Source organism: Cryptotermes secundus, unplaced genomic scaffold, assembly GCF_002891405.2.
Source record: "Cryptotermes secundus unplaced genomic scaffold, Csec_1.0 scaffold868, whole genome shotgun sequence".
Classification (NCBI taxonomy): Eukaryota; Metazoa; Arthropoda; class Insecta; order Blattodea; family Kalotermitidae; genus Cryptotermes; species Cryptotermes secundus.
This window is the reverse complement of record NW_019745096.1, coordinates 178,820-203,907: the sequence shown is the minus strand read 5'-3', so window position 1 is coordinate 203,907 and position 25,088 is coordinate 178,820. Positions and strand designations below refer to the sequence as shown.

The window sequence follows — 25,088 nt, the reverse complement described above, 5'->3', positions numbered from 1 at the left end:
TTTCCATTTTAGAAACATAAGTTATGCCTCAACACTCACCTCGTTAAGCTCATGATCTGCCCGCCATTTCTGTTGCTTCAGGTATGCCTAAGGACTAGATGCGTGAGAGTGATTAGAACTGAGGAGAATTTTGAAATAAACGACATGGCCTCTTTTAATGTATGCTCTGTACCTTCTGTTGCCACGCTTTTATCTAGGGACTCCAGGATGCTACGAAATATTTCAGAATACGCAGTCTCAGATCCGGGATTCGAACATGTGGTAAAGAAACGGGAGAGCTCATCGTCACACAGCGACGCTGGGCTTCTCCTGTTCATCTCTGTGGGATGTCCCTCCCTTCACTCATTACAGGTATCAACGGGTGATGAATAAGGGATCCTCTACAGACCGCATATCATGTCTTGACTTCGACACTCTGTGGCTTGGTAGAGTGGTGCATGTTAGCGGAGTATTGCCTTCGTCTTAGGGATAGGCTCACTTCTACCCTGAAGGTGGAATCACTGTGTTACTCCGAAACGGTGATACGTATGCACCAGACTACATGGTGTCTTAACTCGTACGATCACAATATGTATCTTCACCGCCTTGAAAACCTCAAAATTTTCACCGCCATGAAAATTCGGAATGTCGTGATCTTAATCGTCTTGAAAGCCTCAAATGTCTTCGCCGTTGTGAATACACCGAATCTCATAATGTTCACCACTGCGAAAATCACGAATCTCATAATGTTCACCGCTGCGAAAATCACGAATCTCATGTTCACCGCCGCGAAAATCACGAATCTCATAATGTTCACCGCCGCGAACATCACGAATGTCATAATGTTCACCGCCGCGAAAATCACGAATCTCATAATGTTCACCACTGCGAAAATCACGAATCTCATAATGTTCACCATTGCGAAAATCACGAATCTTATAATGTTCTCCTCTGCGAAAATCACGAATCTCATATGTTCGCCGCGAAAATCACGAATCTCATAATGTTCACCGCCGCGAAAATCACGAATCTCACAGTGTTCACCGCCGCGAAAATCACGAATCACAATGTTCACCGCCGCGCAACCCCCGATTCTCATAATTTTCACCGACATGAAACCTCATATTGCGTATGACGCTGTCGAGGAGTTTCCAGCCTCACAGTCCGCGTTTAGTTCCCAGTCACTGCAACAAATTCACCTGCTACACGACTTGAAGCGGAGATATGACCTTCATGCAGGGAGCAGCGTTGGGGTGCGGCGGTGGGGGTGGTTCTTGGAAAGACTTCAGCATTGAGGGCGGAACGGTACCCATGTCAAGAAAATGAAAATGTTCGGAAGGGAGACAACACGAGAAGCATTTGTGTTATGGACACCAAAGTCAGCCGTCAGTCACAAGTCCATTAAGTGACCCCATGGGGGATGAGTTTCCTCCAGCATGAAGCCCAATGTTTCACCACCGTCTTCACAAAATTCCGAAGGGATCTTATATTCAGGGGCGGATTTTAGGAGCGGAACTTTCGCCCCGGGGCTACCACAAAACAAAAACAGAATCCGCAGAATTTACTGAGACATTTGCGTCTCTAATATCACGGCACATTATTTTGTATTTCTCATTACATTATAAGAAATAAGTAAGCATTGCTTGCAAGTCAGAACCTGGTTCAGGAGGAAATTAAGAGAGTGAACTGGGGTAATGTTTGCCACCGTTCTGTCTAGAACCTTTTGTCTTCTCCTCTGCTGTCTAAATAGGGATAGGGACCAGTGGAGGGCTCGTGTGAACGCGGTAATGAACCTTCGGGGCTACATAAAATGCTGGGAAGTCCTTGAGAAGCTGCACAATTGGCGGCTCCTCAAGAAGGGCGCGGATCCATGAGCGAATGAATGAATAAGTAACAACAGAGAGAGAAGAAAACGAATTAGCATAACCTAAATTTATTATTACTGAAAGGGGCCTACCCAAATTTTGATTGCCCCTTTGCCCCCAAAGGGGTAAAACTGGCCCTCATCATTTACCGTGAAGTTGGCCACGTCGTGTCCTATGTAAGTGTACCATTGAAGGGTGTTTTATTCCGGAATGTGACACTGTGTAGCGTGATAGAAATTTACTGACATTTCGCAGGAGAATACTGCCTCCATCTTCAGGACTGAAGAATAAGCCAAGCAAGCAACAGTAAACCTCGAATAGGATGAGGTACAGATAATTTTCTAGAGTTGTATTCGGGAAAGGCCAAGTTCGAATTTCCACTAGGACATCGGCTATCCTGACTAAGGAGTTTAGCAGTTTTCCCCAGTCCCTCCAAGGAATTGCCGGTATAGTACCTAAATCAGGCTGCTGAAACAGAGGGGGGCAGGCGGTAGCGTAGTCGATTGAGACACTTGGCTACAAGCGGGAAGTTCACGGGTTCAGTTCCATATGAGGTCATTGGATCTTTCAATTTACCTAATACTTCCAGCAACACTATGCCCCTGGGGTCGACTAAGCCTCCAACAGAAATGAGTACCAGGAATCTTCCTGGGGGTACAGTGCGGACAGCACGAAAGCCTGACCGCTCCGCCATCTGTGAGCCGATTGTCTAGAAAATGTGGGAACCTCGACGTCTCACAGCCCTATCGGTCTCCACGGCCTGTTACAGGAATAGCTTCATTTATAGCGCCGTTAAATACGTAACTCACAGGAAACAAGAAACAAGAGCGACATACTTCGTTGATGGTTCGGTCTTCTGAGATGCGATACAATGTAGTCTGATTGGTCGCTCCTAGTGTTTCGGAGGAACGTTTTGCCTCCATGTTCAGGGTATAAACCTGAATAATCTGCAAATATAAAACAACTGGACCAAGATAAATTAGAAATCAAATATAGACTACACGGTGTCAGCTCCCACATACATTTATTTCCACGTTCAGCTGTGTGAGAATCAGAAATCTTCGTTGGTTTGTTAGGAATTTATTTGGCGCTTCGATAAAATTTCAACTGCGTGATTAATCATCTCGCCGTGAAGGCATATGTTGGAATGGAGGTATGGCTCCACGGATTCTTTTTTCCTTCTTCCTTTGGTTTATGACGTCAGAAGTCTGTATGACGTCAAATAGAAGAATGATGAAAGGACAATGAACTGAAAATGTTCTGAAAGGAGACGGTCTTGGTCCAGTGGGAATTCTGTTCCTGCATTTGGCCCTTTTGTGTCTGGTGAAAACCAGGGAAATCCTCAGGGTGTTCGGTGTCTCGGGCGAGATTCGAACTGATAACTTTCCAGAATACCAGCTGCTGTTTTTATTATTATTATTATTATTATTATTATTATTATTGCTAGTGGGGTGGGACTAAGTCCCTTGCACTGCGGCCACTTCTGGCCTATTGTACCAGCCCCAGATGATAGGTGAGGGTGATTGTGGAGCAATTGGTGGAATGAAGATTGGCAGGGGAAACCGAACTACTCGGAGAAAACCTGCCCCAGCGCCACTTTGTCCACCAGAAATCCCACTTGACCAGACCTGGGATTGAACCCGGGCCGCCGCGGTGGGAAGCCAGCGAATAAACCGCTTGAGCTATGGCGCGGCCAGACCAACTGCTGTTACTGCTGCCTGATCGGTAACGCGCTCTGTTAATGGTCAGCTTCACGCCCGATACCAGTCGTATAGAAGGCTGTGTTGGGTCCACATCCGGTCTGGACGCTGTAAAGAAAATTCCCCTTCTTATTCCGAGGATCGAACCGATTCCTCGGTCCCCTTGCCCGTAGCCTAGACGCTGCACTGCTGGAGTGTAGTTATCTGTCTAGTTGTGACGTCGGACACAATGTCTGCACCCAGACGTCCCTGTAATCCGACACGACATGTTCCTATTAACGCTTCTCTTTGGATGGATATTTGCCTTGTGTTTGTGTGTGTTTTTTGTGTATTTAGAAGGTATTTATTTTTTTTTGTGTGTTGGCCAGACTGAATCACAAGTGCTGACTGACGAGTCTGCTCTGTGTTATATGAAGATGATATGATGGCTTGCAGACGTACGCACGCGCAGTGGCGTGCTCACTCTTTCAATATTTTTTTACGTATTTTTCTGAAGTTGCTTATTTAACGACGCTGCCAGTATCGGGACTCTATAACGTCCATGATGTGATGATTAATTGAAGTGGAGTAACTGGTGGGTTGGGGATTGGAAATGGAAATTGAAGTACTCGGAGAAAATCGGCCCCGGAGCCACCTTGTTCGCTACATATCCCACATGACCTGATGTAGGATCATCGAACCCGGGCCTCCGCGGTGGAAAGCACGCGACTAACCGCCAGAGTTATGGCACATCGTCCTTAGTAAAGCAAATAATTGCAATGGTGCATTCTTAGAAGAAACGATCGCTATATTAGCACCAATTACAAATTATTATTGTTATTAAGGTACAGAAAAAGATAAAGTTAGCCCTGTAACAGGCCATAGAGGCCGATGGGGTTGTGAGACGTCGAGGCTCCCACATTTTCTAGACAATTGGCTCACAGATGGTGGTAAGGTTGTCAGCCTTACGCACCGACCGCCCTTTACCCCCCAGGAAGATTCCTGATAGTAATTTCTTTTAGAGGTTGAGTCGACCCCAGGGCCATAGTGCGGCTGGAAGGATTAGGTCGATTGAAAATTCCAGTGACCTCATGAGGAATCGAACAGGAGACCTTCTGGCTTGTACCATAGTGCCTCGACAAACTACGCTACAGCGTTCCCCTATTATTATTATTATTATTATTATTATTATTATTATTATTATTATTACTATTTCCATATTGTCATTATATGTGTATATCACCCGTATATAAAGTGATTAATATATCCGGCGCATAGTATATGTCCAGTCACATTTATATCACCGAGCTGTTTGGTGTAGCGGCGAAGTGGTAGGTAGGTTTACCCCGCCCCGCACTTCTCTCCTGCCAGTTCTTCTGACACCACGTAATTGTATTATTTTCCAATATAATTACCATGAACCGTTCTCTTGGCTGGACGCGAAAGCAGGTCTCTGTAATACCTTTAACTTGTTCACTAGAATGCCTCACTTGAGTCATTTGTTTCTCTCACATCCCCTGTATCTAACCTCCCTCAGCTACCTTTCAGGCTCCTGTCTTCTGAGTTGACCTGGATAACAATGTTTCGGAGGAGCTTGACGCTTGCTTCGTCGGGGAAGAAATGAGATGTGTTGCGTATGTCTAGCTAAGGTCTAATTCCACTGACTCCTCGGGCGTTTATTGAAGCTGGAGGGTGTAACAAGTTCCCTGCTCGCAATTCATGATTCGGTCTTCAAATATTTATGCTAAATGCTGGTAAAATTGTCCCTGTGCTTAACTGATTAAACACTACACAATGAAGGCATATGGGGGAAAAGTCGTATAGATCCGTTTTTTTTTTTCCTCTGCACTAGTTGGAGGTGGGTGAGCAGCTTCACACCCCTGCCTCTTTACCCCAGTTCCCGTTGGGTAGGAGGTTGGATGGGCCCCAGAGCCAGTCTAGACGACGTGGAGAGGAGAAAATTCTGCCCTTACCAGGACTCGAACTCTGACTCCTCTGCGGCCCAGTCCGTTGCCAGTCGCAACACATACTGCACTATCCCGGCTCCTTATGCTGTGTAGTGTTCTGCTTGTATTGTGGCCCCCTCTGATCTCTTCCTCACTGCCTTATTCTGCAGTGTATAGGAATTGTTCGTGGTCTTCCTCAACCTGTATTCAAATGAAATAAGTCTAAACCAAAACATACGAGAAGGAGCGCCTCCAGCGGCAAACATTGCAACTGCTTTTTGATCGTCATTTATCACCGCCTCCATCAGCGCCGTCACGATGAAGCGGCGAGTAGATCAAACCACTGCAAAGAGCTGTGTTTAAACATTTCGTTTGGAAACGTGACGAAAGGCAGTGCTTCTGTTCTGTTTGCTTTCGGCGAGATAGGCCCAATTAAAATATTGATTTCGGATTTTAAACAAATACACAAACGTCTTGGTTTACATAGCGCACGTGCATTGCGTTCAGAAAGCGACACAGCAAAGTGACTTCCGCTCACACTCTCCTGACGTCAGCACCCGAGCGCAGAAATTTGCATTTCTTTTCTAGATTATGCCAGAAAGATTCCTGGTACTCATTTCTGTTAGAGGCGGAGTCGATCCCAGGGCCATATTGCGGTTGGAAGGATTAGGTCAATTGGAACATTCAGTGACCTCATCGTGAATCGAACCCGCGACCTCCCGGCTTGAAGCATAACTACTGCTACATAACCCTAAAGAAGGTAACGCAAATCTTCAGGACGGGGAACCCCCTAATAGAAATACATTAAGATTACACAGGTATGCGTTTTGATGATTCCATCACCAGGCTGTGTTATGAGCAGGGCCCGGATTTTGATGACATGTCATCTTTTTTTCCTTGTATCCTATGCGATGCTCTTAAATATATAAATCCCGGATATGAGCTGCTGGTTACAGAAATGTAAATTTTATAGGTATTTTTTTTGTCATTTTTGACATTTTTAGGTTTAAGGTAATTTTTTCATTTTGGGGGTAATTTTTTGGTACGTTTTTGGACTTTTAATGGTATTTCTTGCCATTTTTGGCCATTTTAGGGAATTATTCTTCATATGTTTTCTGATATGTGAATAACATGGAAGCGAAGTGTTCTTTCTTTTCTCCTTTGGGTCATTTTTCTGGGGGTTTTCGGTCATTTTATAGGTCTTTTTTTTAATATTTTCAGGTCATCAAAATCCGGGCCCTGGTTATGAGTGACTGGTGACAATTTAACTCGACTGCGCGTTCCTCGCAATTAGTCTGTCTGCCTAATGTTTGTAATGAGGTACAGCATGTATTCCGAGTGTGGGTTGTTTTCTCAATGGAAATGTTGATACACTGCTCTATGACCCCTAAGTGGGACATCCTGCGTGCTTACAGGATGTCCCATAATTAGATATACACTCGCATTGCCACGCCAGATTTCAAAATTGCCCGCTCATTTTCTCAGCGCTGTTTTCTCTTTCGTCCATAAATTCAAATTGTGGAAGGAGACCACAGGGAAGGCCAAGACGTAGGTGGGTGGACAATATTAAAATGGATCTTAGAGAGATAGTTTGGGATGGTATTGATTGTTTTGATCTGGCTCAGGATATGGAGGGCTCTTGTGAACACGGTAATAAACCTTCGGGTTCCATAAAATGCTGGGGAGTTCTTGAGTAGCTGCAGAATTGGCGGCTCCTCCAGATGGGCTCAGCTCCATGAGTAAGTAAGTAGGTCAGCTAATATTAATGAGAGTGGTCCAGTGATTGAGGCTAGCTCTTTCTAAGAGACCCAACAGAATAGGTGTTTTCCCTCACCTGAGGACGGAAACAGATCCAGTTTCCGAAACGTCGTGTTTTTCTTAGTTATCTTAAAACCAGGAGGATGGATAAAGTCGGAAAACCCAATATCTCGGACGAATGAAATCCACATGTTCTCAACCTTCTTATAGAAGACTCTCATTCCAATATTTTCCTCTGAATCTTCCTAGTGACCTCTTTCCTTCGCGTTTTATGTACCCTTCTCTCTGAGAATTACTACAGTTGAAAGCCCCCCCCCCCTTGTGACCTCACGGAGTAACAACTTGTTGACTCCCTGCTCGGGGGAGTGGAGCGATGCACGGTTTGTGTTGTATCGGTTTGAAGTCCCCAGGGCTCCGTACTTATTTTTAATTTGAACACGTTATTGACAAGCCTCCAGACTCATGTAACGTAACAGCAGGTTCCGCAGCCTGGCAACGGGGGCCAACATGGTACGGCCACTCTTTTCCGTGGGAAAAGGGCTCAAAGTTACTAAAACTCGATGCTTTCTCATTTGATCTTAGACCCTAAAGATGGGGGCGGTACGTTCCTCCGAAACGTCGGTGAGCTTATGCCGGGCTACACTGCTCCAAATCCCAGATAATTAGGCACACATTTTCACGTATTATTTCAGAATATCTCAAGAATGTAATCGCGGAAATGCTTTGCTTTGACGCGTGTGAAATGTGTTTCCGGTTTGAATACATAGAACAAGTTTCCATGTTTTGAAATTCATTTTAAAGCCAAATGATTAATTGATTTTTTTCTTTTTGCCTTTTCCGGGACATTTGCGTTTTGTTAAAGTATGTCACTGGATTAGAAAATTGGAAGTAAAATATATTTAGCCGAAACAGCATCCTTTCCAATGGGCACCGCGGCCCTATCCCTGGGGGTGAAGCGGCAAGGGGCGCAAAGCTGATGGTTAGCCTCCTTCCAGTGTCGAGGTTAAGACTGAGGGAAATGTACCTCCACTCCTTCATGCGTCTTCATAGCGTGATGATAGGAAAAAAGCCATTCCGCTAACAGGCCGTGAAGGCCCATATGGTTGTGAGACGTCGAGGTTCCCACATTTTCTATAGACAATCGGCTCACAGATGGCGGTGAGTTTGTCAGCCTTACTCACCGGTCGCCCTTTACCCCCAGGAAGATTCCTGGTAGTCATTTCTGTTAGAGGCCGAGTCGACCCCAGGGCCATAGTGCGGCTGGAAGGGTTAGGTCAAGTGAAAAATCCAGAGACCTCATTGGGAATCGAACTGCAACCTTCGGGCTTGTAGCATAGTGCCTCAACCAACTACGCTACCGCGTGCCTCATGGCGTGGTGACTGAGCACAGGTTTGTCTACCCGTTACGTGATGAGTCACTGAATGCAGAAGGCAGCGCCGTGTAGCAGGTCGTGTGCGCTGACTGTACCGGCGCGTCCTGTCAATTGATTTTTATTTTCTGCGCTTGTTATCTTCGTAACCTGATCGTCCGGCCGCGTCTCCAGGGGTCATCACACAGACCCGCAAGACACTTCGGGCTGCAGGGGAAGAAAGCGCCGAGTAACACAGCGGAGCCTACTGATGTAAGATTTGAAGTTTTCACGGCGGTGACTATGGAGAAAACAGTTTTCTAGGATGTGGAGCCATGTAGATATTGTAACCGACGTTTCGGAGGAACGTATCGCCTCCGTCTTCAGGGTAGAAGAAAACAAGAAATCCGCGAACAAACCAACGTGAGCAGGTACAACAGACGCTGGTTCGCTCGAGGATTTCTTGTTTTCTTCTACCCTGAAGATGGAGGCGATACGTTCCTCCGAAACGTCGGTTAACACTGCTTTCATCATAGTATGTTGATGATTATGATTATCACCATCACAATAATTCTAAAGTTGTTTGTTGATTTAATTAATTTAGCAGCACAACATGGAGACATGCGAGAGTGGAGGTATAGCTCCACCAGTCTTGGCCTCGACACTAGATGGAGGTGAGTGATCGGCAGCACAACCCGGCTGCTTTACTTACTCTCAGGGAAAGAGCCCCCGGTACCCATTGGATAGGAGTCTGGGTGGGACCCAGAGCCGGCCTGGACGTTGTGGAATAGAGAAAAGTCTCTTGTCCCTCTAGGGAATCGAACTTAGATTACTCTACGTGTGATTTCTTTTCACATAAAATAAAACCTCGTTAATCCGGATCGAAATATGAAAAATGAACATTTCTCTTCTCAGTTGAGTACGTACTTTTAAAGACACGTGTTGAGGGCAGCTGGAGAGACTGAAACCTCGCAAGAAAATATCCGAGATTGGCTTGAGCTGGATTTCAGCTTCCGACAGAGGAATAAATAGCTGCAGTGATAGTTCTTTTATTAATTTCATCAGCAGTAACTATAGTATCTTTTTCAGTTGACCTAATCCTTCCAGCTGCACTATGGCCCTGGGGTCGACTCAACCTCTAACAGAAATGAGTACCTGGAATATTCTTTGGGGTAAAGGGTGGCCGGGGCTTAGGGCTGACAACCTCACTGCCATCTGTGAGCCGATTGTGTGGAAAATGTCGGAGCCTCGACGTCTCACAACCCTATGGGCCTTCACGGCCTGTTACAGGGATAGCTTTACTTACTTTTTTTTTTAATACCTGTATTATTCAATTTTCCATTTATTTGATTTTTTTTTGGTCTTTTAGGACTACTCTTGCTTCATTAATCCGGATGACCTATGCCCCCATTATTCCCGAGGGTTTACTGCACCGATATGCTGTTCAGCCTCTATAGCGGATGCGTCCGTAAGTGATCCAGTAAAAAGAAAGTCCTCATCTATGTTCTGCCTGTACGTTCAGAGACCATGTTTCACACCCATACAAAACAGCAGATGAAACGGAAAGCGTCGTCAGCCAGCGCTGTGTGTCTGAAGAGTATCCGTTCGCAGGGAGAAATGAAGACAATACAGATGAAGAATAATTCATGTCTTCACGTGGCTCGTGAAAAGCAGCGGCAGGTAGCCCTCTGTCGGTAACTTTGTGAGGCTCACACATATGTCTGTATCCTCACGGCTCTTGTTGTCCCGTATTGGAGCGGAGACAAGCACTGAACTTTACTTCAAGACGGTCTGGCACTTGTTGCTTTGTCTTGAAGCCAGTTAGAGCTAACGGATGGACAACCTAGATTGTTCCTGAAGATTGCTGTTTTCTGGGATGTGACGCCGTGTAGTATACCGCCGTCAAATGTCTCGATTCAGTGAAGCCAATTTTGAAATAATGTCCGACGTTTAGGCAACTTTATCAGTCTCCGTCATCAGGAGTTGATGTGATGAGTGCCTAATCAAGGCGTTATACAGAGTGTGTAATTTAAAAACACTATCCCTGTAACAGGCCGTGGTGGCCCATAAGGTTGCGGGACGTCGAGGCTCCCACATTTTGTCAATAAAATCGGCTCACAGATGGCGGTGAGGTTGTCAGCCTTACGCGCCGGCTGCCGCCCGTAACCCTCAGGAAGATTCCTGGTGCTGACATCTGTTAGAGGCTGAGTCGACCCCAGGGTCATATTGCGGCTGGAAGGACTAGGTCAACTGAAAAAATCAGTCTCATCGGCAATCGAACCCGCGACCTTCCGGCTTGTAGCATAGTGCCTCAACGAACTGCGCTACCGCGTGTCATTTAGAACAACAGTACACCCAAGCTTACAGGTAATATCATTTCTTGTCCTACTCGGTACTTCCTTGTCGGGGTGCGTAATGCTAAATATTTCACGAACAAGGGAGCACGTTTTCGAGGCGAAGTCATGTTCCTGAATGAACACGTCCTAATCATGAATACAGCCTGTTCGTAACCTCACAGCTTTTAAGCATCTGGGCGTCAGCAACAGCCTAGCAACGAAGGTCACTTCGGGTTGAGCTCTGAGGGTCCATAGCACCGGAGGGAGAAGGGAACAGCTTCTGGTTTCGTGTCTGCACTAAGTCACGTGACTGACGTTCAGAGTTCGAGTTGGGTGGTAGCCTGTGTTGCATTTGGGACGTTTACTTCCCCCCCCCCCTACACACACTGCACACTTCCCCTCCGTAAACACAACTAACAAACGAAGACGGAAAGAAAGAAAAAGCCAGAATGAAAACGACAAGTAAAGAGGCAGTATGTGCGAGGCACACGGCTGGAGGAGGATCTGTGTTCATTCTTTCCCTGACTCGACTGTGTTGCACTCAGCGTCACTTGAAAGTCCTTGCACCCTAGAATTGCTTAGGATCCATTTATAAGAGTCCAGTGGGCAGAGGCGGAGCGGACGGTTCAAACGGATTCCAGAGGGCGGGGCGAGCAGGTACGGGTGTCACAAGTAGAAATATCGTTACACAGAGTATTGAAGGCTAGAAACCATCTCATTTTGCTGTACCACATAGCGAAGATTTATTTTGCCATGCGGTTATAAAACTGTGTCCCGCGGACCACCGCGGTACGTGTGGGATTTCAAGAAGTAATTTACCAAACGGCACATGTCTTGCGGACTGGAAAGAAATTTTGCTTAAAGTTACAGCTCATAAAGTTGAACGTGTCAAGAAATTGTTTTCTTCTTGTTAGATAAAATAAAAAGATAAAGCTATCCCTGTTACAGGCCGTTGAGGCCTATAGGGTTGTGAGACGTCGAGGTTCCCACATTTTCTCCAGACAGCCGGTTGACAGATGGTAGTGGTGTCAGCCTTACTCGCCGGCCGCCCTTTACCCCCAGGAAGATTCCTGGTACTCATTTCTGTTAGAGGCTGAGTTGACCCCAGGGCCATAGAGCGGCTGGGAAGATTGGGCAAATTAAAGAAATCCAATTACCTTATTGGGAATCGAACCCGCGACCTTCAGATTTGTAACATATTCCTATAGGTAATTGAATGAGTGCAAGTTGATTACTTCTTACTTGTAAGATTTGAGGCTTTCACGGCGGTGACTATGAAGAAAGCAGTCTTCTGGGATTTGGCACCGTGTATATGTGGTGTTAACCGACGTTTCGGAGGAACGTATGCTTTTACCGGTTCTCACGGTCTCTCCGCTTGCAGATTTCTTATATTTTTTCTTCTCCACTGAAGATGGAGGCGATACGTTCCTCCGAAACATCGGTTAACACCACATATAGACGGTGCCAAATTCCAGAAGACTGCTTTCTTCATACTTCTTACTTGTTTGGCTTACTTTTTGACCCTGAAGATGGAGGTAGTATATTCCTCCGATTTTGAAGACTGAGAATCGTACTTCGATTCCTGGCAGAGGCCCCAGCTGTGGGGCCCACCTAGGCCCTCATGCAGTGGGTACACGGGTTTCTTTCCCCTAGTGCAGAGAACTGGGGTGTGACCACTCAGTTCCATGTAATACTGAGGTTAGTAATGCCTTGGGTTGCATTACACTCCCCCATACGGTTGTGGTGGGATGCTTAATTAACCGCATTTACGGCTTTATTGGGGGGTCGCAGTAATGTACTTGGTTGAGGCACTGTGCTACAAGTACAGGTTCGATTCCCGAAGAGGTCACTGCATTTTTCAATTCACTTAATCCTTCCAGCCACGCTATGTACCTGGGTCGACTCAGCCTATAAGAGAAATGAGTACCAGGAATCTTCCTGAGGGTTAAAAGGCGGCTGGCGCGTAAGACTGACAACGTCACCGCCATCTGTGAGCGGACTGTCTAGAAAATGTGGGAGCCTCGACGTCTCACATCCCTATGGGCCTCCACGGCCTGTTACAGGGCTAACTTTACCTTTTTTATAATTTTACTGGCGATTAGGCTGTTAGTTTCTGAAGAAACGTAGGAAGAAGAGAGATAAATACAAATACGTGGGGAAGAGAGGCGACAGAGCGGGAGGAAGGAAGAGAAGAGGCAATAGACGTTGCCGTGTTGTGTTTATAAGGGCTTGCTTAACGTTGTGTTGTTTGCTCCTGCCTAATCCTCAGAGATTCATCTGTCCGCCTGTCAGCGTGTAACAAATCCACTTTGTGGCGGCTGAGAGCAGACACTCCTCCTGGTATACGTTGCCTCGCAAATTGCTTCACAACAAGGATATTTTTGTTTCTAAGAATAATCTTTCTCTCCTATGAGCCGGGATAGCTCAGTCGGTATAGCGAATAGCTACTGGCTGGACAGCCGAGAGGTCGAAGTTCGAGTCCTGGTGGGGTCAAGGATTCTCTTTTCTCCATGTCGTCCACCCACACTCTTATCCGATGTGTACCGAGGGCTCTTTCCCAGGGGGTAAAGCGGCCGGGGCATGAAGCCGACCACTCACCTCCAGTGCCGAGATGAGGAAAGTGTGCATCTATACATCCACTCCCCCCATACGCCTTCATGGCGTAGTGCGTAATTAGTTAAGCATAAGGACAGCTTTCGTTTATTTACTCTTTCTCTCGTGGGTTATTTTTACGGTTCTGCCGGTATTCAGACTCTATAGCGTCTATTGGCTAGTGATCGATCAATTTGAAAGGATTGGGAAGGAAGAGGTCGTGTACAAATCGAGATCAAGCTTTTCCCAAGAGGGACTGGAGAAGACCACGATGATAGTATGTTAGCTGGGATTCGAACTGAGCATATATATGTATTTTTCTCAGTGTACAAAGAAGGCAATTATTGTTTGGCAGGGCCTGGACCAACATGATGGTCACCCTTTATAAAATAGATTTTAAAAAAGTATTGTCACTCGTATGTGTGACTATAGACGGGGTTTCGATTAGTGAATGGATTTATTGGACACTTATACACACGACTCGGAACTACAAGCAGTTAGAGCTCTATCGCTCATCTACTTACTTTACAAATCACCACAGCAGCCACTAAGTCTGGTGCTCCTAGTCGTTGCTTAATAACAGCTCTCAACAATGGAGATTCTTCAGCTTCTGTGCTCACGCCGTTGCCCCGTGTCTAATTCTGCTTACAACTGAACTCATTGTCAAAGTCAAAGTCACATTGCGACTGACGGTCAGTCAGTTTGTCTTGATGTCGAGCCCCGGCTGGGGCTCATGATCAGATGTTTCTTTTTAGTTACTGTCCTGTTCATGTGGGGCGCCCTCTCTGACGAGAGATTCGTGCTGTCATTTGTCAGTCATAGTCGATACTGTTAGTCCATTGTCACTATGTACACTTATTTACAATTGAGTCTTAATATATAGTATGTATACTATATACAAGCCCTCTGTCAGTCTTGGCTCAGTACAGCAGACTATGCCCTATTTCTAGTAGCATTTGCTACCACGGCAGTCTAGTCGCTTGAACGGTCATATGCCTGACCGCCGCCTAGTTTAAGCCACTTATACTTACAACATCTCGGCACGGACCACATAGAAAACACCGTTTCCAATTCATGAGGTGTGAGTGAGACAGCCTATTTTACCAGCTCCCGGATGAAAAATGTGTATGGCACAGTTGGTATCATGTAAAGTGGCAGGAGGAAACCGAAGTACTTGGAGAAAACCATCTTAATGCCATTTTGTCCACCGTAAATCCCATAGATCTGACTTAGTATCGAAATCGAGCCGCCGAGATGGGAAGCCGACAGCGAGCGGCCTGAGTAATGGCACGGCCATAGAAATGTATTAACTGAGTCGTTTCCTGGGACACGGATGATAACAACAATAGGGTACTAACTTTGTGGTCTGGCTGTGGGAGCCATTAAGAGGCGATTATCATGTAAATGCACCGCTGCGCAGGTGTGGACGGGCCCCCGCGGTTAAGACGCATTTCTGTAGGCTGGAACTGCAGGAGACTCCAGTTCGAGACACAGACATTTGCCTGCCGATTCCTACCCTGGTATTGCTTCCTTTTTCAGGAAAAATTTCTGAAGAAATGAAGTGGGGAAGTGGAGTCTTGGCCTCGACACTAGATTGACATGAATTGTTTCCTTCACGCACCGACAAAATAATCTCCAAAGAAAAGGCCGCTGGTAGCCGTGATAGCGTAGTCAGTATAGCGACTGGCTACGGGCTGGATGACCGAGGGGTCGGAGTTCGAGTCCTGGTAGGGTCAACAATTTTTCTCTTCTCCGTGCCGTCCAGACCAGCTCTGGGCCCCACCCAACCTCCTATCCAGTGGGTACCGGCGGTAAAACGGCCGGGCCATGAAGCTAATCACTCACATTCAGCTCTATCGAGGTCAAGAAAACGTGGATCTATACATCCACTCCTCCATACGCCTTCATGGTGTAGTGCTTAATTAGTTAAGCACAAGGACAACTGGGACACCGGAAATGAGGCTGGGTGGGCCCGAGAGGCGGTCTGGATGCTGTGGAGGAGAGATAATCTCTTGCCTCTCGCTAATATAAGTTCCGGCCGTTGCCCATCTCTGTCCTTCCAGAGTTATCCCAGATCAGTGTCGTTGAGTGGACGGAGGGAAAGAAATATGAGTGTCTCAGCTTCTTACGGATGCGAACCCAAGGCGGTTCGGTTCGCTGGGCCGAGCGTCACGTCTGACCCCCTCGGCTCTCAGCTCGCCAAAGCGTGGCAGCTGCTCCCACTTCGGATGTCTTGTTTCCGTGTTTTGTCTCCTCGCCCGTTCTCACCCAGACGCACAATATACCGCAAACAAGCAGACTTGAATCAAAACAAAAGTGGCACGCCTTGCTAGGCACCATATAGCGAAGATGTGGGTTCCGCTGTGTGGTAATCAGTTGTTATTGTGCAGTTAGCAGGGCTACCAACGTGGGAGGAAAGTCCCAGAGATCGAGGGAAGGGGGAATTTGCTATCGACTGTGTGCTGAGTTCGTATCTCGCCCGGGGCACAAACTATACTTACTGAGGCGTTTTCATGGCCTTCCTCAGTCTCTGAAGACAAATGCAGGTATTGTACCTGAAGACAGACGACGGTGCCTGGTTCTAAGTCCTTCTTCCATTTATTGCTCCTAAAACATCCGACCATTGGCCGCTATAGACTGACAGAGTCGACAAATTGTTCTGTATTCGTATTTACTTACTCATGGAGCTGAGCCCTTCTTGAGGAGAAGCCAAATCTGCAGCTACTCAAGAATTTCCCAGCATTTTATGGAGCCCGAAGGTTCATTACCGTGTTCACAAGAGCCTTCCACTGGTCTCTATCCTGAGCCAGATCAATCCAATCCAAACCATCCCATCCTATCGCTCTAAGATCCATTTTAATATTGTCCACCCACCTACGCCTTGGTTTTCCCAGTGGTCTCTTTCCTTCTGGCTTTCCCACCAATATCCTATACGCATTCCTTGTTTTCCCCATTCGTGCTACATGCTCTGCCCACCTCATCATCCCTGACTTGATCATTTTAATTATACTTGGAGAAGAGTACAAGTTATGAAACTCCTCATTTGCATTGTCCAGATGCATAGATCCACAGTTTCTTGACCTCGACTCTAGTTGGAGGTGAGTGCTCAGTTTCACGCCCCCGGCCGTTTTACCCCTGGTATCCATTTGATAGAAGGCTGGGAGGGATTCTGAACTAGTCTTGACGAAGTGATGAACAGAACATTATTGACTGTACCAGGACTCGAACTCTGACCCCTCTGTCGTCCAACCAGTAGCTGTTTTATGTCGTCACAAACATTTTAGGCGGGGGAGAGGAGTAGGTGGAGGCGGAGCGCCGAATCCCACAATTCCCCCTTCTCCTGAATCAACATATAGAGAGACACATTTGAAGGTTGGCTGCCCTGAGACCGCACTGTCACACTGGAAACTTATCTGACAGCGAGGAAGCGAAAGCCATTTATTTTAATTGCATCAAGCTTGCACTGTGAGAGTATTAATAAATACATAACAATATTGTGCTGGTCCTTTATGCTAGGGGACTATTCATCCCAGCAGCGGCCGGAAGGTCAAATGTTGCGGCTACAGGGTGCTTCCAACACAATGATCACCGCATTTGCAGACACAGCGCCCTTTGCGGCCAAATCTCGCTAAATTAAGTGACACAGACTAGACACAGCATCGAGTGGAGGGGAGAGCCGGTTAGCGCAGTGGTAACCCTCGAGGCTCGCTTGCGGGAGGTATAAAGTCTTTGCAGTTAATTAATTAAACACTAATACATGAAGACGTATGGGGGAGTGGATGTATAGATCCATGTACTCTTAACCTCGGCACTAGCTAGAGGTGAGTGGTCAGCTTCACGCCCCGGACGATTGACACCCAGGGGTAGCGCCGTCGGTACTGGTTCGATAGGAGACTGCATGCAGACATGGGGGGAGTGGAGGTATAACTCCATCATTCTTAACCTCGACACTAGATGAAGGTGAGTGGTAAGCTTAACGCCCCGGCCGCGTTAACCCTGAGGAAACTACCACAGGGGCGGCCTGGAGGATGTGGAGAAGCCGAAGATTTCTTGCCTCTGCTGGGAATCGAACACCGCCAGTTGAGCCTATAGCTTGCCGCTATACCTAAAGAGCTATACCGGTTATCCTGAGTGAGGGATTCCTCAGTACCTCCAGGCAAATGTCGGGATAGTATTTCGAATAGGCCACGACCACCTCTTTCCATGTCGTTCCAAATGAATCATTCATATGCTGTTAAATACGTATTATGACCATCGTAATATAAGTCACAAATTAGGCTACGAGTTGGATGATAGACGAATCGGAGTTCGATTTCCGATGGATAAGAGACATCTTTCTGTTCTGTGTTAGAGTTCTGACAGGTCCTCGGTTCCACCCAGTCACGTAGCTGGACCACTTACCTCTACATCTAGTTCTGAGGTTAAAAATGCTTGGAGTTATACATCCGCTCCACCATACGTCTTTATGGCGTGGTGCTTAACAAAGCATAGGGACTTTACTATGCGCGCGTAAAATCCTACCCCCCCTTCCAAAAAAAAGGCATTTTCAGGTGACGTCGCCGTACTTGTTCGAGTTTAAGCTTTCGCAACGGTTACTGGGTTAAAGCCCCGTAGTTTGGTAGAAATTCACTGACGTTTCAGGAGAATGTTTTAGCTCCAGAGTTGAAGCTTCGATTCCCCCTTCATATTTGCTGTTTTCTTGCTTGGCTTAATCTTCAACCCTGAAGAAGGAGGCGGTACATTATTCAGAAGTGAACGGCGTTAAACTTGATGCAGTGTCGTTAAATAAGGCGAACACGTCGTCATGATTTGTCGCACAGCTGTTGGTTTGCTGGCAGGCAGGCAGTCAGTCACAATAAGATGGAACACAATCACAATGCAGGCAGCAGATTATGTAGCAGTTAGTGACACCGTAAGGGCCGATCCATCACGGTCAGTCACGATTTGTTAAGCGTCCCCCCCCCCACACACACTCCGCTTCATAACAGCGCATGTCGTGGGGAACCGGGGGCTTCAGAGGACCCAACTAATAATAATAACATGTAAACGTTGCTCTCACAGTTTGTACACTTCACTTGCTATTGTTCCCTGAACCTAACTAACCAACTAACCAAACAAGATTGGAAAAGGATGTCCATGCTGTAGTACACATACTTATCAGCAGTGTTACTAACTAACTAACTAAGATTGGAAAATGTTTCCGTACTGTAAAAACAATCCGTGCCTTGAGTCCGCAAGCGAACTATACCGACCGAGCGACCGCCGCTTGTCGGCGAAGTTAGTGCCAACTTTAGCGGATAGAGAGTGTCGCGTGGTCAGCGCAACGAATCCCCACGGCCGTTAATTTCGGTTTTCTAGACCGGAGCCGCGATTTCCTTGAAATAGCCCCTTAGTTATCCTCACGAGCTTGAGTGGACCCCGTTCCAGACCCACTACTTCTCAGAAAAAATTTGGTAGCGCCGGTAATCGAACCCGGGGCCTCTGGATCTGTAGCCAGAAACTCTGATCACTAGATCATAGAGGCGGTCTTCCGTACCGTAGTACACATAATTATCAACAGCGTTATTTACTAACTCACTAACTAATTGACAGACCCAATAGAATTGTAAAGGGGCGTACACATAATTTTCGATAAATAGCTAACTAAATAGCTCAATGAACCTAACAATAAATGATACAAACTCCGTCCTAAGTGCAAACAATTGTTTGCACTTAGGACGGAGTTTGTATCATTTATCGTGTAGAGTGCAACAGGATGCTTAAATATAATATTGTGAACCTAACAATGTTGCACTTTTGTGTAACGTGTAGTTTGAATAATTCACGAAGTTTTCTTTTGACTAAAGAATCATATCGTTTTGAAGCTGATTTTACTTCCTTCATCAGAAAAATTATGAAACCTACTATGTTGTTTCGATTAAAGTAAGCTAATATCTCTCCGAGATGAGCCGGGATAGCTCAGTCGGTATATCGACTGGCTACGGGCTTGAGGACAGAGGGGTTGGAGTTCGGGTCCCAGTAAGGGCAAGAATTTTCTCTTGTCTATGTCGCCCACACCAGTTCTGGATTCCCACTCAGCCTCCTATCCAATGGGTACTGGTGGCTCATTCCTTGGGAGTAAAGCGGCCGGGGCTTGAAGCTAACCACTTACTTACAACTAGTGCCGAAATTAAGAAATCTCCCCCAAACACCGCTTAGTAAGTTGAGCACAGGGACAAATTTACCTTAACGTCTCTCTCCGTCCGGAGAAGGAAGAAACAAAGATTGTATATGAAACTTTTGTAGGGAATTCCTCTTGGAACAAGTTTTCTTACAAGTTAGAGGAGATTGAACGATGGTATTTAGATGTGCTTTAAGAGGATGGGTTAGGAGGTTCGGAGGTGGATAGAGCTGGCTGAGGTTTCTGTTCAGTGGTCATCTTTCAGTACTAGCTGCTACCGAACTATTATTTCATAGTTTTATTGTTGAAAATGTCAGTTGGCAGTATAAATGGGCAATAGTACCGGATAGTATTGGATATGCTACTAGCCCTGTTCCTTCGTATGTACATAAAGGTAAAGGCAGTGAAGGCCCATATGGTTGTGAGACGTCGAGGCTCCCACATTTTTTCCTGGACAACGGCTCACAGATGGCGGTGATGTTATCAGCCTTTACCCCCAGGAAGATTTCTGTTAGAGGCTGAGTCGATCCCAGGGCCATAGTGCGGCTGGAAGGATTAGGTAAATTGAAGAAAAAATCCGCTTCATCGGGAATACAACCAGCGGAAGGCACAAAATGACAAAGTCCCTGTGCTTGAATAATTAGACACTACTCCATGAAGGCGTATGGAAGAGTGGTTGTATAGATCCACATCTTCTTGACCTCGGCACTGGTTGGAGATGATTTGTGAGCTTCACGTCCCGGCCACTTCACCTCCAATGAAAGAACCTCGTTACCCATTGTATAGGAGGCTGTGTGGGCCCAGAACCGGTGTGCACGACGTTGAGAACAGAAAATTCCTGGCACTACCGGGACTTGAACTCCGACCCCTCGGCCGTTCAGGTCCTTGTTAGTCGCTATGCCGTCTGCGCTGTCCCTGCTCCTTATATGACTTCCTGTCACACTTTTATTCAACAATGACTGTACAGCCCTTTGTCGCTCCATGGCCGCATTTTTAGATTCATGAGTTGGTAGGATTCCTCGGACAGGGGATCAGCCCGTCTACACAGACATCCATGCCTCGAGTGGGATTCAAACCTACGACCTCAGCGTTGGAGCGGACGAAGGCAGTTCATGCCTCAGACCGCGCGGCCTCCATGATCGGCTGACCTCATATACTCCCACAAATCTATAATTTATATTTTGATATCTCTTTCGCAACTGTCAGAAGCCAACCTGCCCTATACAGACGTGTTACATTCCACGTATCCAAACTGAAATAACGGACACACACGCTATCTTGATGTATCCATAGTAACACACAATAAAAGTAACCAACATGGTTGCTATGCGTGTGCAGAAACAGGTTTATACTTCCTGTAACTTCTCACTTGTTTGTGAGCTTATTGGTACAGTGTGATTGTGGCAACGCCCTATTGTGAGGCAGTGTTTCACGCTGATTGGTTAGGCAACCGAGGCTTGGGCGTGGTTTAATGGGGCGGAGTTTTCTAATCTGCGCGAGAGAAAACCCCACCAGAAGCTGAGAGGCAGACCGGAGATTTGCACGTGTCAGTCCTCCGCTACTGGGGCTAGGGAAGCGAGTTCGTCTGCGCATCTGTTGTGTCACTCCGGCAGCCAGAGCCAGCAGATCACTGTGACGGGTGTGTGTGAACGGAACCGTTTTCGTTTGTGTGCCTAGAACTGTTCCTTATTCGTACAAACATCTCTGAAGAAGGAAACGATAGACAATGGAAAACTGTGAATTAAATTTTACATACTGTTCCGTGTGACGTGAAACAGGTTTAAACTTCGTACGTTAGGAACAAATATTCTCAGTTGATTTAGTTGCATCTGTAATCTCTGACGTACATTCATGTATCTGTGGTGAGGAACTGAACTTTGTAGACACTTCTACATCAGTCTACATCTTGAAATAATTTGAACTGTGTGTAGTCGGAGTATAGTGAGTGAATTTCATTACAGTGAGTCAAGCCTGAACTGTGTGGGGGGGTGCCTTATTGTTTCCCCTGTCGTTCCTATGTCACCATGGTCAAGATAGAGGGGCCGCTACATCCTCTAGTAATGGCCCGAACGCCTCTCAAATCGTCCTTCAGCATCAGCGCCATTTTACCGGAAACCGTGGCAGCCTCGCGGGCCCCAAGCCCCGACATGAGCCCCAATTTGGCGCATTGTAACCCCGACATGAGTCCCACTTTGGCGCATTGCAGACCCGACATGAGCCCCACTTTGGCGCATTGCAGACCTGACATGAGCCCCACTTTGGCGCATTGCAGATCCGACATGAGCCCCACTTTGGCTCATTCCAGCCCCGATATGAGTAGCTCGGACTCAGATAGTGACCTCGACGTGACGGGAGGTGCCACCCCGCCGCCGCTAGACTGCAGCACCAACAAAGACAAACAAGATGTCGCCGCAGACAGCGCCAAGGCCGAGGCCGATAAGAAGAAAACCGAGAAGCCCCCATATAGTTACAATGCGCTCATCATGATGGCGATCCGTCAGAGTCCTGAAAAGCGTCTCACCTTGAACGGCATCTACGAATATATCATGAAGAACTTCCCGTATTACCGCGAGAACAAGCAGGGCTGGCAGAACTCGATCCGCCACAACCTCTCGTTGAACAAGTGCTTCGTGAAAGTGCCCCGTCATTATGACGACCCGGGCAAGGGCAACTACTGGATGCTAGACCCGAGTAGCGCGGATGTCTTCATTGGCGGCACGACGGGCAAACTGCGGAGGCGTTCTACGGCGGCTAGCAGGAGTCGCCTGGCTGCCTTCAAGCGCACCATGGTTCTGGGGACTACAGGCTTCTACCCGGGGGGTCTGGGCCCTGCAGGAGGGGCCTACCCCGGCCCCTGGGGCCTCTCGCCGCTCTACTGCAACCCATACCATCGCTACACCTACCCGTACCCTGGCCTTCTGCAGCCGTTGCCTAAACCCATCGCCACCCACGGGTTCTCTGTCGAGCGTCTCCTGGGACCGGAATCAGCCCCCACGGCGCAGTACGGCCCGCTACGGCTACAGCACCCAGGTCTGTATACATCCCCGGCGCCGTACCACGACTTCTACACGACGCTACGGTCCCTGGCAGGAACCTCGACGCCGCTGGTGCAGACCGCGGCACCTACTGCCACGACGGCGTCGTCCAGTTGTAGCAGCAGCCCAGAACCACAGCCCAGTAGAGCCCAGCAACCCGTCTTCAAGCCCATCACCGTTCTGGCGTCACGGCCCAGCTAATTGTGCGACGCTCGCGGTAAATTTAGTCAAAATTCGTTGCAGCTATTGTGGAGAGGCGGTTTGGAAATAATGTTCCTGCAGTGAGGCCTTAGGTGTAGGAGAGAGAACCGTCAGTCTGTCTGACGTAGGCCTAAATATTTGCAACGGGTTCATTTGCGATCATAGATCATCTCTGTTGAAATCTGAATGTAGTCTGCAGGATAGAGCTGTTTCTATTGCAGTTAGATGTAAACCACATGATAACATTCTAAATGTTTCTGATGGAGTCATGTTAACTGCAAACATAACTACTGATTTAGAAATTGTTCATGCTCGTTGAGTCTTTCGAAAACACCGCATTCTGGAAAACGGATCTGTTTCAATCATCAGGTATAAGGGATGGAATGTACCTACTCACAGGCCCATTAGAAATAACCAGTGTCAATAGTTTGACCAGGGATTAGGAAAAATTAGTATCAGTAATTTGAGCAGGGATTAGAAATAGCTGATCACCCGCCCAAGGAGTTTTACCGAATGTGTAAGATCTAGAAAAACCGAAGTGAACTGAGAAGTTCATGGAGGTAGGCCTAGGCCCACTGGGGCTGTAGTGCCAAGGAAAAAAAAATTTGAGCAGGGAATAGAAAGAGCTAGTGTCAGTAATTTGGCCAATGATTTTAGATACAACTAGTGTCAGTATCTGGAGCAGGGATTAGAACAACCAGTGTCTGATTAGAAACGACTAATGTCAGTAGCTGAGGTATGGATTAGAAAGAGCCAGTACCAGTAATTTGGCCAATGATTAGAAACGATTGGTGCCAGTAATTTGAGCAGGGATTAGAAAGAGCCAGTACCAGTAATTTGGCCAATGATTAGAAACGATTGGTGCCAGTAATTTGAGCAGGGATTAGAAAGAGCCAGTACCAGTAATTTGGCCAATGATTAGAAACGATTGGTGTCGGCAATTTGAGCAGGGACAAAAATAACTGGACCAACGATTAGGAAGTTAATGTCATTTATCGGGCCAGCTCACTGTAACGGGCCCAGCCAAGTAGAATCAACCGTCCGTTATATCCGACGACGAAATTAGATCCATTTTTCGAAAAGTTGTGTTAAAAAACTGAAAACAACGGAAAATGTCCGAAATAAACTCATGTTTAGCGATATCTCTCGCTTGGAAGACTGGGGAGAATTTCTGAAGGGGCGGGGGGGGAGCGGAGGGTAGTTGAGGACAAGCTACCTGTGGTCTTTTAGGCAAACTGTTTTCACTCTCTCTGCTTTGCCGTTGGGTCACTGATCCTAAGAATTCGGAACCGTAAAAACCGAACTTAAATTTCCTCTCGAGCAACGACCTTTACAGCCCTATCTCTTTCTGTGTTTATTTCATGACGCTGTATTAACTACACAAATTATAGGCCGTAGACGTAAATAGGACATTGGTTATGACGTCAGTAGATAGGAAGATTTTTGTCTTTTGGGATGTGACGTAGTGTAGTCTGGTATGGTCTCCTACCCCGAAGCTGTAGGCCGCAGGTTCCTCCAAATATTGGGAGCGTTATACCAGACTATACGGTGTAACATGCCAGACGATAGCAATCTTCATATTCTGCAGGCACTGAGGAAAGCAACGGAAAATTCGGTCATAATCCGAAGCTCCTTGAGAAGTGACACACGACTTCTGAATACTAAACACGGATTAGTGACGTCACCAAGACGTCAAATTTTGTGATATGGAAATTGTCTGCCTTTAGAAAGCCTGATAGCTACCACAGGATGGTTGAGAATATTTGAATTGCCTTCTACATTCAGGTAGAAAACATTTCTTACGCGTTTATTCTGTTGTAGTTATTTGAGATTCTCGCAGAAATGACTAGGATGTTACGCCGTGTAGTCTTGTGGACTATTATCAAAGTTGCGAAGGGATTTTCGGACGTGAAGATGGAGCCAAGAACTTCCTCCGAATCGTTGCCATATCCCAGAAAACATGAGCTCGGTGAAGTTGTTATTCCCATTTTCTTACACAGAATCGAGCAGGTTAACTCATCTGGTAAAGGGAGTGAATTGCCGTGATGCATCGTACCTGGTTTGAACCTCGGGAGGGGCACCTGTTACCCTCATTTCCTTGCTGTGGGTGGCGTATTTTCTATCTTAGAATTACCTAATTATTTTTCTGACGCAAGAAGGATGTCTAAGCTGTGTGAAAAGAATTTTC

At 46.7% G+C, this 25,088-nt stretch overlaps 2 protein-coding genes across 2 annotated transcripts in view; both read left to right on the top strand.

Annotated features, from left to right (window-relative positions):
* LOC111874988 (methyltransferase-like protein 7A) overlaps positions 1-25,088 on the top strand; it is a 211,416-nt gene that overhangs the window by 25,407 nt on the left and 160,921 nt on the right. The gene's annotated exons all lie outside the window — the stretch shown is intronic.
* On the top strand, positions 21,207-23,377 carry LOC111874987 (fork head domain transcription factor slp2). The gene has a single exon (XM_023870917.2). It carries the CDS (start codon positions 21,689-21,691, stop codon positions 22,898-22,900), a length of 1,212 nt encoding a protein of 403 aa, XP_023726685.1. The 5' UTR covers positions 21,207-21,688; the 3' UTR covers positions 22,901-23,377.